A 15,152-nucleotide genomic window follows, 5' to 3' on the forward strand; every position below is an offset into this window, starting at 1 on the left:
TGTACTGCATCTTTATCTTGAAAACGAAGCAGTTTACCGGTCTCGAGTGGACGTCGTACATAATTAACATAACCGCAATGTAGACGCAGTAAAGTTTTATATCGTTCGCAAACTTAGGCGGGGAACAGCCCGCGACGTCCTCGTGTACCCGGCACATCAGATGCAAGAATGTCCAAATAGGCTTTGGATGCGTACCTGCAGTCCTCTAAATTCACTGTTTCTCAAAGTGGGGTGTGGGGACCCCCAAGCCAGGGGATCCTTGAGAGTGGGGTCTCCAGAGAGTAACTGTTGAAAACACTTAAGCTATCTTGGGGGGGGGGGGGGGGGGGGGGGGGGGGGGCTATTCAGAAATAGCTGATCAATAAGCTCACAACGTGTTGCACGTTATGTTGATACGTCCGGAGATTCCAGAGAAATCTTCTCTTACGGGAGTCCCTGGCACAGAATATTTTCAAATGGGGCCAAATACAAATCGATTTGGGTGGCCTACATGAAAATGTTTGAGAGCCTACATACTCTAAGACTGTGCTTTAGAATTCTGCATATCTGCAATGCAAAGGGCTTAATTACAATCTGCAGAGCCAGAATGTAAAGCTCCACACACACTTGCCAAACACCTACCAGCGGTGCCGTTGTACTCTCCTATCCTCAGCTTGTAGAGGTTCCTGGCATCCCCGAGGGAGAACTTGTCGTAATTAGCGTAGACCGACTCCTGTCCGTCCTTCATGTCGATCCTCAGTTCATACCGTCCCTGGGCAGCAATCTTCTGAATGTTGTCCAAGCCTGCATGGAGACAGTGTTGTTTTTTACAGCAAATTTAGAATTTAGTTTTAGTCATGGTCTCTTGAATGGTTTTAATTCAGTTTTAGTCACATTTTAGTCACCCGGAATGTTTTAGTGTCGACTAAATATCATAAGATTTTAGTCGACTAAATCAATCTACAGTTGATTTAGTTGACTAAAATGTATTTTGGCGGGCCTTGATGCCGTCAATAGGCCTAATTTTACACTTGCTGAAAATAGCAGATGTACAAGCTCACAACGCGTTGACGCGTTGTGTGCTTGTAGTATAGATCTGCTATTTTCAGCATGCAAACGAGTGGAAAATGACTTATACTTGATCTCTTGTCCACTAGTCCCTTCCTAACATTTTAGTCTAGTTTTTATTTGTTGATAAAAATTGTCAGTATATTTAGTCTTGGTTTTAGTCATCGTAGGTTAGTTTTAATTTAGTTTCCATTTAGTTTTCGTCAGTGAAAAAAGGTAGTCGACGAACATTTTTCATCTTAGTTTTAGTCGACAAAATCAGCACTGCCTGGAGAGAAGTGATGCAAAACTAAACGGTTAGTTTTTATCATGATCACTCCAAGGTAGCAGAGACACAAAGCTGTGGTTCTGATCACTCCAAGGTGGCAGAGACACAAAGCTGTGGTTCTGATCACTCCAAGGTGGCAGAGACACAAAGCTGTGGTTCTGATCACTCCAAGGTGGAAGAGACACAAAGCTGTGGTTCTGATCACTCCAAGGTAGCAGAGACACAAAGCTGTGGTTCTGATCACTCCAAGGTAGCAGAGACACAAAGCTGTGGTTCTGATCACTCCAAGGTAGCAGAGACACAAAGCTGTGGTTCTGATCACTCCAAGGTAGCAGAGACACAAAGCTGTGGTTCTGATCACTCCAAGGTGGCAGAGACACAAAGCTGTGGTTCTGATCACTCCAAGGTGGCAGAGACACAAAGCTGTGGTTCTGATCACTCCAAGGTGGCAGAGACACAAAGCTGTGGTTCTGTGCATGCTGCCATGACCTGCATGAATGTGTATGACATGTTAATTGACATATAATATGACATTTAAGAAAAACAGACTAAAGAACTCATTTGTACATCAGTCTGTCTTGCTTCTAAACCAAAATCGCGATATGTTCTCGTTTCCTGATTGTTTCTGTGATTTTTGTCCTGTAATGTCTACCATTTTGTAATGTACGTCTATGTCTTGTCTATGTCTATGTCTTGAACGGTGACGTCATGGACGCAAAGCAAATTTCAGTGCAAGCTGACAATCGTAATTGACAGTGCACACGACACCTGACCATGTATGTCCAAAACTGTTACTTTTCAGGAAGAATTTACAAAACTCACAGACAAGACTTCCCATTTCTACTACTTCTACTTTAAAAAATCGTGAGGCGACACGTTGTGAGCTTGAAGATCTTCTATTTTCACTACTGTTGTGCAACACTCTTCGAGGTAGGGCATTAATTTAAGAAAAAAAAACACAACCAGTTGAAATATGGCGATACAATATTTCTGCCTGAAGGCAACGAAATATGGTACAATAAAAGAGATATTTTCAGACACGCCGATGGAAATACATTTGATATCGAGTGATTGACATTATCAAGCATGGAGGACCGTGTTTCCCTGTCCTCTACACATATTATCTCACAAGCGTTGCGAGATATATTGCTTTGCTCCCTATCTCCAAGGTAGCAGACATGAGGCCTATTTGGGTCCAGTTAAACCATCTAGACCTGGAGACGCATCTGTGTCACCTTATAGCTTTTTACCACTTTTACAACCATTAATTGAAACTTTCGCTGTTGAAAAATAGCAGATCTACATGCTACAAGCTTGTAGATCTTCTATTTTTTTAAAGATCGTGATGATGTGCGCACATTTTGAATATATATATTCTTTCACAGTCAACATTTTTAACTCAAATATTTGCTTCTGGAACAACATATTATCAGATCGGCGTCTGCTGAAACAAACGTTTTTCAGAAAACTGTTTAGAAGACATTTATAGAATCTGGTCTCAGTTCTAAATGGCTTAACCCATTTTGGGCGGGAACCCCTTTTGGTGCTAGCATTATGCTATGCTTTAGCTATTGAAAAATAGCAGATCTACAATTTTTTTGAAAAATCGAAGAACGACTGACATAGAAACATAGCTTTTTCAGAAAACTGTCAGGATGTAGAAGACATTTTTAGAATCTGATCTCAGTTCTAAATGGCTTAAACCCAGACACAGAGTGGGGCGATAAGGCCCACCACGCCGGCCTGAGAGATTGGAGCTGGGTTCACTATCAGTTCCAGATTACGACAGCAGCAACACGTGCCCACTGGCACTAAAATCTGTTCCCTTACTCAACCTTTCAGCAGAAACACCACATGGTGGAATTATAGATGAAGCACGTATAAACGGGTGCTAGTTAAAAACCAGAAAAATAGAAGAAAAACTACCTAAAAAAACCAACAACCTTGAAGTCTGTGCTGATAAGAAGCTGAGGTTAGAGAGGCAAACATGTGGGCCTGTTGTAATGTGTCAATGGAAAGATGATAAAGGCGGCGTTACAAAGCAGAGGCCCCGAGGGTGACAAGGGAAAACCAATTGCTGTAATAACATTTTGTTAAACACTGAGACAAAGTCCAATTTGCTCAGAGCATAATTCCATCGGCTCGTCTGCGATTTATCAGTATTTTTGTTCCCCCTTTTTTATAATCCGGTTTGTATTCATCTTCTCCTTTGCCATTTGCATTTGATCGGACTGCTCTGTAGTAGCGCTGATTAAAAATGCATTTGAACACAATATTGCTCTCTTTCTTGTTATACTGCCAACATGATTTCACCGAAATATTTTAAAGTCAGCCCTACACTATGCTGAAATAATGAGTCAAATAAAAACAAGAATACCGGTAGGTCAAAACGTAGCATATTCAAAGGAATTACCATAAAAGGAAAAGTCCTTTAGGTACTTTATTCAATGGGCACAGGCAGCACCAACATAAACCTTTCTTCGGTGTTAGAAGTGTCTTATATACTGTAGTGTCCACAAGAGGCGCCTTAAATAGTCGTTACAAAAACTATATCATAACTCATTACTTTATACTTAATTAAAGGAGAAATCGACACAAAAACACATGTACCCTGAATCCGCCTATAATCCTGTCCCAACATATGCATGTTGGCCTTGAATTGGTGCCCCCTGTTCTTCATTTTCAAGTCTCACATGGTCAGATCCACTATCTTACATCTTCAATTCCATCGGGAGAGGGTTATAGAATCAAGTCAGCATGCACAGGTTTTGCAAGAGACAAACTCAAGTAAGCTTCTGATTGGCTGGACTGTAACGGAAGTCCATGACCGCGGTCTAAGGCGTTCAGTGTCAGGTCACGTCATATGTCTGTCACTTTTATATTAGAGACGGCCCTTAACAGATTTGGAATAGTTTGTGTCTTAGGTCATATTCACACCTATACTTCGGTAGAGTCGATGCGAATGGGCGGAGAAGTTGCTTCATTCTTGCATATTTAATTTGCTGCGTTTGCTTACCTTTTTCCACTAACGAAAACTAAATGGAAACTACATGAAAACTAAGCTATGATGACTAAAACTAAGACTAAATATACTGATGATTTCGTCAACAAATAAAAACTAGACTAAAATGTTAGGAAGGGACTATAGTGGACAAGAGATCCAGTATAAGTCATTTTACAATTGGTTGCATGTTGAAAATAACACATCGCGCTGCGACGCGTTGTGGGCTTGTAAATCTGCTATTTTCAGCAAGTGAAAAAAAACAGTCAGTATCAAGGCCCGCCAAAACACATTTTGTTCGACAAAATCAACTGTAGATTTAGTCGACTAAAACTAGACTAACACTAAAACATTCCAGGTGACTAAAATGTGACTAAAACTAAATGAAAACTATTTAAGAGACCATGACTAAAACTAAAATCAAAATTTGCTGCCAAAAACAACACTGCGCTGAGCGCACTGAGCGCAGACAGCAGTGCAAAATGAATCCGACCTCCAACGTTTACAAGTTTATCGAGATAAAGAAAGTCCCTAGGCTACTCCCCACACAGTGACAGGGACCGCACGCCATTTATGCACAGACAGACAGACAGACAGACAGACAGACAGACAGACAGACAGACAGACAGACAGACAGACAGACAGACAGACAGACAGACAGACAGACAGACAGACAGACAGACAGACAGACAGACAGACAGACAGACAGACAGACAGACAGACAGACAGACAGAATATTCTGTAGGCTACACTGTAGTGTTTTTATGTGTTTCCTCATATTTCATGAGGGCTTCAGTCTTCAGTCTCCTCAATCGACCACGTCTATCCACGGTAATGGGATATCTTTGCGCTGCGTAAAATATGCCTTCTCCGTCTCCAACTGTGTTTCCTCATAATTCATCCGCTACATAGTTTGCTTCATTTCCTTTATTTTCTGCGGATTGCATTCACACCTGCACCGAATCGAAATCAAGTGCGGTTGGAAGCGAAGCGAAACCCCCGTTTTTTGGCAAAGTAGAATGCGGTTCTTTCTTTGATGCGCATTAGGATTCGAATGAGGCTTCACATCTGCCAAACGAAGACAATACGCAGCAGAATTCGTTTTAATCACAGCAAAGCTTTCTGGTGTGAATATGACGTAGACATCAGATCTAATTGTCTGTTTACGGTCTGCGAGACTACATCAAAGCTAATGTTCTGACGAATCGGATGAGGCAATCACATCAGCGCATTGGACTTCAATGTCCTTTATCTGTTGGATGTTTCAGTTGTTTGCATTTCATTCGTGATTCCTGTTCGGGTCTTACAGAACTCATATTCTATCACCAAAATGAAGACTAAAATAAACACCCAAGAGTGATTGAATAATATATAAGTGATGAGTTCGCTAAGACCCTGGACTGAAATTACTCGCTTGAAGAATGAAATGAAGACTGAAAGAGATCCAACAGATAAAACACATTGAACAATGTGCTGATGTGATTGCCACAGATAATGGTGATATAAAACTGAGTCAAATTAACATTTTGAGCAGATCTTCCTTTCTGGAATATAAAATATGTTCCCTGTCTTGGAGTGGGTTGTGTTATGTTGGCAAGAGCGTTTTATATAATCATATCTGAACATGCATGATCAAAGGTAATAATTAGAAACAATTAAAAGTCCCCAGCAGCAGCTTGTAAGCCGCATGACATTATGCTCCTTGAGTTTTCAGGGTATATAATACAACCTATATATAGAGGCGAGGACAGAGGGAAAGAAAAACTAGCTCTGGTGTCAAATCATGACAAATGTCATTTTTTTACAATAGACTACATACCGTTAGCCTGGCTAATAAGCCAGACTCAAATCACACTGTCGTGTGGTATTTGAGTCTGGAGATGCTGTGTATGGATCTTGTTTCCCGGGGGGCGGGTTCAAACATTTTCTCTTTGACGCAATTGGTCAGAGCTACTGTCAGTCAAAGGTCTCAAGCATTGAACGTCACTGTACCAAAGCCCGCCCATATTGCATACCGTGTCCCGATTGGCCAGACCAGTTCTCTGGTGTAGGAAATGGGCGTACAATTGAGCCTCTCCAGACCGTAATCCGCCGGCAGGCAATTTTTTCTTTGCCAACGGCTGATTCAGTCTGGGTTATTAGCCAGGCTAACATACCGTGGCCTGGAGGGTCCGCAACCCATAGCCTGGCAGAATCATTGCTTTGCAATTTGCTAGTTTCATTGTTAGGCCAACTGGCTGAACAATGGTGGAACTTCAGTCACTCTGTGAATCAGTCAGACAGACAGTTACGTGTATAGGGCCTGGTGCTGTGGTCCTGGTGCTGTGGTACGTGTATAGGGCCTGGTGCTGTGGTCCTGGTGCTGTGGTACGTGTATAGGGCCTGGTGCTGTGGTCCTGGTGCTGTGGTACGTGTATAGGGCCTGGTGCTGTGGTACGTGTATAGGGCCTGGTGCTGTGGTACGTGTATAGGGCCTGGTGCTGTGGTCCTGGTGCTGTGGTACGTGTATAGGGCCTGGTGCTGTGGTACGTGTATAGGGCCTGGTGCTGTGGTACGTGTATAGGGCCTGGTGCTGTGGTACGTGTATAGGGCCTGGTGCTGTGGTACGTGTATAGGGCCTGGTGCTGTGGTCCTGGTGCTGTGGTACGTGTATAGGGCCTGGTGCTGTGGTCCTGGTGCTGTGGTACGTGTATAGGGCCTGGTGCTGTGGTCCTGGTGCTGTGGTACGTGTATAGGGCCTGGTGCTGTGGTACGTGTATAGGGCCTGGTGCTGTGGTCCGACCAACAAAGAACAGGATAATGGTCGGTCACATATTGTCCTCAGTCATTTCTTTCTTTAACTTCATCACATCATCAAGCTAACTTTGTGTTCTGCACATACTATAAGGAAAGGTCAGCAGGCAGCAGGGAGAATGGATTGTCCTCCAGCAGTAATAAAAACAGATACTTTAAAAACGATACAGTAATAATGACAGCTTAATTTCCATATTCTTTACTGCTGGCCAGTTAAGGGCCTGTTCCTTTCGCAGTGAATGGATTTAATATCAGTGTTTATGGCTCCATGCAACTGAATGGATTGCTGTTCAGTGCACAGCAGTGGCGGTGATTAGCTAAATGTTTCTCTGGGGTCAGAACAGCTGTCCGGCCCGCACAGAAGGACAATGAAGGTCAAACATGTTGACACTGTATAAAACCTGACCTGACCATCTGTACTACAGTTTGTGCAATGACCTTTTTGCTACAAAAAATATGAAGATCATTATTGTCTCCACCAGGCCGAAGGCATGGTGAGAGAGTATGTTTTGCACTCCGTCCGTGTGTGTGTCCGTCCGTGTGTGTGTGTGTGTGTCCGTCCGTGTGTCCTTCCGTCTGTCCGTTACCAGCTAATCTCCGGCACCGTTAACCCGGTCGATGCCAAACTTTGCACACACACTCCCTAGATGCCAACGATGAACCTCTGCCCCGCATTTTCCAGAACGGCCTGTTATAGCGCCACCATGAGGAAGCTTTTCACATTTGTTACCTAAAACTGCACCGATCTGCGTGAAACGTTGCATGCACACTCCCTAGAGGCCAAGGACAAACCTTTGACCTGCATTTTCCGCATCTGCCTTTCATAGCGCCACCAGGAGGCCGACTTTTGTAAAACACATTTTTGGATATTACTCCTCCAGATTCTGTCCAAAAATCTCACAATATTTCATATTCCACCCTAATTGGCTATAATTGCCTTTCACAGTTTGCAAGATTGCCCCGTTTTGAACAAAAGCCTCAAATCATGAACACAGCATGCAATTTACGTGAAATCTTTCACACATTTTCTTACTAGGCTGAGGAATATATCCCACTCTTTTCACATTGGCCTGTTATAGCGCCACCAACAGGTTGATTTTTGCAAAACAGGTTGATTGGAACAAAATGCCTCAAATCATCCAATTGCCATACAAGGCAAACATGTTTATATTACTACTAAACATTTTGCCAAACATCTCACACAGTCCTATCCTCCTGGTGGAGACCTGTGCCCAGAAGGGCACTTTTTCTAGTTATTTCCTGTTATTATTAATTTTTTTTTATTATGTCCAAACATAATGTGAAAACTGTTCACCCCTCCTGTAAGTTACCGTGTGTGCGTGCGTGCGTGCGTGCGTGCGTGCGTGCGTGCGTGCGTGCGTGCGTGCGTACAGTATCAATGTATGTGCTAGAATGTGGTCCTACATGCAAAGGTGACACGGATTAATCTAGAAATAAGGGCTGTCACATATTGTACGTCAAAATGTAAAACACCCCATACAATCTAAATCAATGTTTGAATCTATCTAGCTTATTTTAAGTTGACAAGACGACCCAATACGAGCCTTACACTGGGGCTCCACCAGGCGCGTCAGCGTCGCGTCTCCGTCACCGTCAGGGAATGTTCCCTTTTTAATCAATGAAGGGTGGCTCCACTGCCCGCGGTGCGTGACATTAACGCGTGCATTAAAATTGAACCGGTGCGTTTTTTGACGCACGCAACGGAGACGCAACGCGTCCGATGGAGCCCTGGCGTTAAGGCGCATGTGTTTCATCCCATCCATGGTGACAATACGTGAGACAAGTCCAACACTCTAATTCCCTATAAAACACTTAAAGATGCACAATCAAATGGCATGCTGCTGCTGCTATAGCCATTTCATGGGGCTTTTAAATGCACAGCGATGTTAATGCACATTATACACAATGACAATATGGAGAGCATGGGTGGTTATCTTACAGCCGCCTCCACAGGAGAGGTGTTAAGATGTGAGACATCATTAATCACCATGCTGTGAGTGCAGGGGGACTCGCGCAGTAGACTGTCATTAGAGTAGACTGCCATTAGAATGTTTCAAATCAATTTGAACAAACTATTTAATACTTTTAACATTGTTCGTCATAACAACTGTGCAAAACCCATTACGTTATCCACAGCCAGTGTGTCCTGTGCATAAAGGTTTACATCACAGACCGTGAATGGTAAATGGTAAATGGTGCATTTATATAGCGCCTTTATCCAAGGCGCTTTACATAGATTGTGCATTACATTCACCCATTCACACACACATTCATACACCGATTGCAGCGGAAGCCATGCAAGGTACCAACCAGCACACCGGGAGCGATGTGGGGTTCAGTGTCTTGCCCAAGGACACTTCGACATGTAGACAGGAGGAGCCGGGATTCGAACCGCCGACCCATGGATCATTGGACGACCTGCTCTACCTCCTGAGCCACAGTCGCCCATAAACAGTCGTGCATAAAGGTTTACATCACAGACCGTGAATGGGTAGAAAGGTCTGATGACTTTTTAATGTAAGAGGGCATTACACCATATGTGTGGTTATGTCAAAGCTCTGTAGCTCACATATGTTTCTCCAAGAACAAGGGTTACAGTATATTTGAAATAGGATGAAAAGGTGATTGCTCATCCTTTGTTGACCCAAGACTTCACAGATTTGTAAGTAAAACTGTCCAAATGGTCAACCAGTTCACTGGGCAGAACTGTAGTAATGGACATCTGTGTGCAGCGGGCCGGCTCGGTGCAGCTGCTGCTGCAGCAGGCTGAGCATTGGGCCGGCTCGGTGCAGCTGCTGCTGCAGCAGGCTGAGCATTGGGCCGGCTCGGTGCAGCTGCTGCTGCAGCAGGCTGAGCATTGGGCCGGCTCGGTGCAGCTGCTGCTGCAGCAGGCTGAGCATGGGGCCGGCTCGGTGCAGCTGCTGCTGCAGCAGGCTGAGCATTGCTATACAGCGCTAACAGGATGTTCAGTGGTGGACAAACTACTCACATCTGATCTGTTACTTCAGTAAAATACCTCAATGTAGAAATACTTAGTTACTAGTTACTAAGCAAAAGTCCTGATGGACACTCTTTCTTCTTTTTCTCCTTCTGAAATGTACTGATGATATTGCCCTTTGCCCCTGTTAAGTGTTGACTTGATGCCATATGTAGTCCTGAAGAAAGCAAGGATGTTACAGAGACACTGGAGATGGAGTCACTTGGAGGGGGGAGGGAGGGAAGAGGGGTGAAAAAAAATCCTGGGAACTGCACTTGTGTCCTATGTATGCATAGAAATGCTGTTATTGTACTGCTTTTTCCAAATAAAATAAATAGATGGAGGGGAAATGAACTGGTTGGAATAACGTGTACCTTCCACGTGCTACGTCCAACTGGGGAAACGGTGAAATCAGAAAAATCACATGAAAAGATAAGAAGCAGCTTGGACTCCTCATGCACTGAAGGAAGCATGAAGTCAGTCCAATGCTCTCCCCACGTTGGCGGGAGGGAGTGTAGCGCCCAGGATTACATACTGTAGGCAATTGACACTGGGTGAAAAAATGGGTTACAAAACTGTGGCGTGGGATAAAAACTTTACAAAAAAGATCTTTCGAAAATAGCGGATCTAAAAGCTCATAAAGCGTCACATTACGGCGCATTGTGAGCTTGTAGATCAGCTATTTTCAAATGGCCGAAATAGGGTTGAAGTGGGTAATGGGGGTAAAATCTACAAAAGTAACTAGTAACTAAAGTTTTCAAATAAATTTGGATCTGAGATGTAGTGGAGTAGAATTATTGGAAATTGGAAATACTCCAGTAAAGTAAAAAATAAAATCAAAATCAAAAATCAAAATTATACTTAGGTATAAGTACTTAAGTAAATGTACTAAATTGCTTTCCACCACTGCTGCTGTTGTGTAATCCAGTAGCAGAGCTTGGACGGCTGGTGGCATCATGGCATGGCAGCAGACAGGCAGGGAGCACTTGATTTGACACAGCCTGAGGTGACATTAAGCCAAGCTTTTATGGACGTACAGTATGAAGAGGGAAAAAAAGGAGAGGAGCGAGGGGAATAAGTGCATCTCAGAATAAGGTAATGTAATCCCCTACAGCGTGAAAATGCACAGGCTCAAAATTCTATTTAGCGGTCCTTCTGTCCTCGAGTGCCATGATAGAGGGATCATTCTCACAGGACTTGATTCCCACACAGGCTATGAGTTAAGCCAAGGGGTAGATTTTCATGAAGAATAGTGTGCCGTGGCTTTGGGATGTGGCTTTTTAGAAGAGAATACATGAATGAATAAAGAAGAACATATTAAATTCCTCTGCGCTATGAGGTGCGTGACTCTGATAATGGAGACCTATAGGCGCAGAGAGTTTTCCTGCATTTTTCTGCATGTATTTTGTGTTGTTTCAGCAGCACTGGAGCAAGAGAATGGCACAGTATGAAAGTCTTTATCAACTGAAACAAGCTTCTAATCTAAATATTTATCATCAGCACAAGGGTTGGGAGGTTCAACACAGCAGCGGAGTTGGTACAACTTATTGGTCAAAAGGCTAGCGTAAGGAAAAATAAACAAACTCACTGCAACATTCTCAAACCAATAATAGACCGTTCTCAACATCTGGACCACCAGCGGTCCAATTGTGCCTGCAACATAACTCTGAGAGTGTACAAATGGTTCCATTTGTACACTCTCAGAGTTAAATAAGCACTGGGGCTTTTACAGATAGATGTGTAGATTGGGGTCCAAGACATACAACATTTTATCAAATGGATGTCTGTGGGCCCTTCCTTGAAATGGAACAGTTCACTGACAATCACTGCATTAGACTGAGAGAGCAATAATGTTTATATCTCAATTCTTGCAAACTGCTCTGGGATTCTAACTATATAAGACAGTGTATATAGTTTCATGTTACAAAGTGGACCACAATGGAAACAAGCGAAGGCTTTTTTGTGTCTAAGTCCATTTGGCGTTTTTTAAAATGATGTCATTTTCTGTAATTTTCTTAAACTGCCAATAAAGTATTCTATCTATCTATCTATAGAAGGGAGTGTCCCAATAGCCATGTTGTTAGGGGGATAACACATGGGGACAAAATACCCTGATCAGCGGGTCCCTGGTTCGATTCCTGGCTGGCCGGACCAGTTGCTGTATGGCATTCCTCTACTCTATCTCTCTCTCCACTATCACTATCAAAAAAAGGCTTAAAAATGCCAGAAAAAAAAGTTCAAAAGCCATTTTCCCAGAGTTGAGATTTGCTGAATGAAAAAATGTAGGCAATATTTAATTCTAATTATCCAAAGCACAAACCATGACATAAAAGACCTTGGAAAAAAGAACATAAGGGAAAATAGAAAGAAAATGTCGGCTGGGTGCGTCTGTTCTATTGTTTTTGTCTTAAGACAATTAGTACCAAGTCATTTCAAGGAGAGATGAGCTTTGTGAGAATCCACTAAACTAATTAATTAGACTTTTTGACATCAAGTGATGAGAGATGAGATGAACAAAGAGAGCTGACCTTCTGCAGTTTGTTTGCACAGACACTGGCAAATAGCTGCTCTTTTGTCTTGAGGGTCAGGCAAGCGTTGGTATATTGCACAAGTCTAAAATTGAGGTGACACACTTTAATCACGGGAAATGTGTTGCTCTATTCAAGTGACATTTTGTGATTTTTTTTCAGCATTAACATTTGACAAAGAATCTCACTCTCTCTCTCTTGTTCATTCACAAGTGTTGAATCATATAGCTCAAGAAACACACACACACACACACACACACACACACACACACACACACACACACACACACACACACACACACACACACACACACACACACACACACACACACACACCAATGGCAAACCTATCCGACTGAATCCTCATAATTCAGCTCATAAATTTTTTGCAGGTTTACACTGAATCATACCATTTTAATGTGCCCCGCTAGCAACTCCTAGAGGCCATACCGCTGTACATCCAACCAGGTATTTTAGTTAGGGTGGATCAAGCTGAATCCATGGGGTCGCTACCAAAACCAGTAGTGTTCATCCCGTAGGCAGCGGTGGTTTGGGAAGGCTGATTTTGACCAACTATTAGTATTACACAGCGTGAAGATGAAGCCACTGCACTGACCATGAATGTACAATTAGTCCAATTGATGTAATAGCCTCAGAAAAGCTAAAACACAATGCTTCAGTTTCAAAATCAAAGAACACATTTATTCATCAGCCCACTTCTAAAAGGAGCAAGAAAGCTTGCTCACTCTTGCTTGCTTGCTCTCTCTCTCTCTCTCTCTCTCTCTCTCTCGCTCTCTCGCTCTCTCTCTCTCTCTCTCTCTCTCTCTCTCTCTCTCTCTCTCTCTCATCAAATCACTTTATTTAGCACATTTAAATGTGATGCACTGTAAGTAAAAACAAAAACAATACATTCAACATGTACAGTATGTGCGATATATAACAGAGAATGTACTGTAGTTCATTCTGCAAGCGAGTGTTGCACAATAGTAGTGAAAACAGATGATCTTCAAGCTTGTGTACAGAATACAGATGTTTCACTATTTTGAAATGTTGTAGTATGTATGATACAAAAAATCACACCTGTGTGAAGTGATGGGCGTTCTTATCATTGTACATCATCAAGACGTAAAATAGACACTATGCTTATTTGCTCAGACACTGACGTAAAATTCTCCATTCATTGTCAATGGGAATTTAATGTTTGTGTAGGATGGAAATCTACACTAATAGCTGAATATACTGTAGGAGGCTAGTGCCCCTCAAAAAAGAAAATATTTGGACAGGTTTCTGCGGCGGACACCTCTTATCTCCAACATTCAAACGTTTTGTGTTTTCGTAAATTAACAGCCTATACATGATCACACTACAGTGTCACATAGAACAGTGGTTCCCAAAGTGGGAACTACCCCAGGGGTCCTTGGGGTAGTTCCAGGGGGCCCCCAGCTAAATGATAGTTTGGAACCAAATGGACCCTTGTGGGACTGTAACTCTGAGATGCCATTTAATGGGGGTCCGTAGACTAATGCATGTCAAACTGGTGGTCCTTGAAATGAAAATGGTTGAGAATCAACGGAAAATCTTCTCTTGTGGGGGTCCTTGGCATATATTTTCTAATGGGGGTCCGCGGGCATATGAGTGTCGATTTGGGGGTCCTTGACATTTAATAGTTTGGGAACCACTGACATAGAAACATCACAAGTAGCAGATCCACAAGCTCAAAACTCTGTGTAAATCGACACGTCGGGCTTGTCAATGCGCTATTTTTTCATCCCCTATAGAGGGGATGAAAGTTATGTGTTATGCGTTCCCGCATAACTTCCCATACCTGGGAAGTTATGCGGGAACGCCTACTGAGTGGCAAAACACTACTTTCTGGCCTTGACAGCCCATACATCCACACAGAAAAGTCCTATCTGGTTGCATTAGACGATGTTAAGCGACGTTAAAATCACGTTTCCACTCACTTTGCCACACGATTTCCCATTCACTATATGAATACGCGTATAATACGCAAATAATACACAAATACGCGTATAATATGCGAATACGTGTATAATATGGAAATAATACGCAAATACGCGTATAATATGCGAATACGTGTATAATATGGAAATAATACGCAAATACGCGTATAATATGTAATAATACGTAATAATACGTAATAATAATACGTGAAGAATACGTGTATAATATGCATATAATATGTGAATAATACGCGAATAATACGCGAATAATACGCAAATAATATGCATATAATACGCGAATAATACGCGAATAATACGCGAATAATACGCAAATAATACGCAAATAGAAAACCTAAATTAAGTTCAGCTGTGGTTAAAAGCCAAATCTTAAGTAAAGACTTAAAGACTCTTGTGTGGAGCATTCTCTAGCTTACAGTACATTACCCACTAGTGCCTAAGTGCCTAAGATGATCCTACAATCTGCCGATTAGACTATGGCTTGTATTATAAGATAAGATGCCATACCATGTGTGTGTAATACAGACATTTTGCC

At 42.5% G+C, this 15,152-nt stretch overlaps 1 protein-coding gene across 1 annotated transcript in view; it reads right to left on the minus strand.

Moving 5' to 3' along the window:
• The window catches only part of tnr (tenascin R (restrictin, janusin)), a 325,579-nt gene that overhangs the window by 4,651 nt on the left and 305,776 nt on the right, over nucleotides 1–15,152 (minus strand). The window contains exon 29 of the mRNA XM_079529713.1: nucleotides 622–783. Coding sequence (XP_079385839.1) covers nucleotides 622–783 — 162 coding nt within the window. The remainder of the gene's footprint in view (nucleotides 1–621; nucleotides 784–15,152) is intronic.

The sequence above is a fragment of the Electrona antarctica genome (genome assembly GCF_951216825.1).
Source record: "Electrona antarctica genome assembly, chromosome: 19".
In the NCBI taxonomy this organism is placed as follows: domain Eukaryota; kingdom Metazoa; phylum Chordata; class Actinopteri; order Myctophiformes; family Myctophidae; genus Electrona; species Electrona antarctica.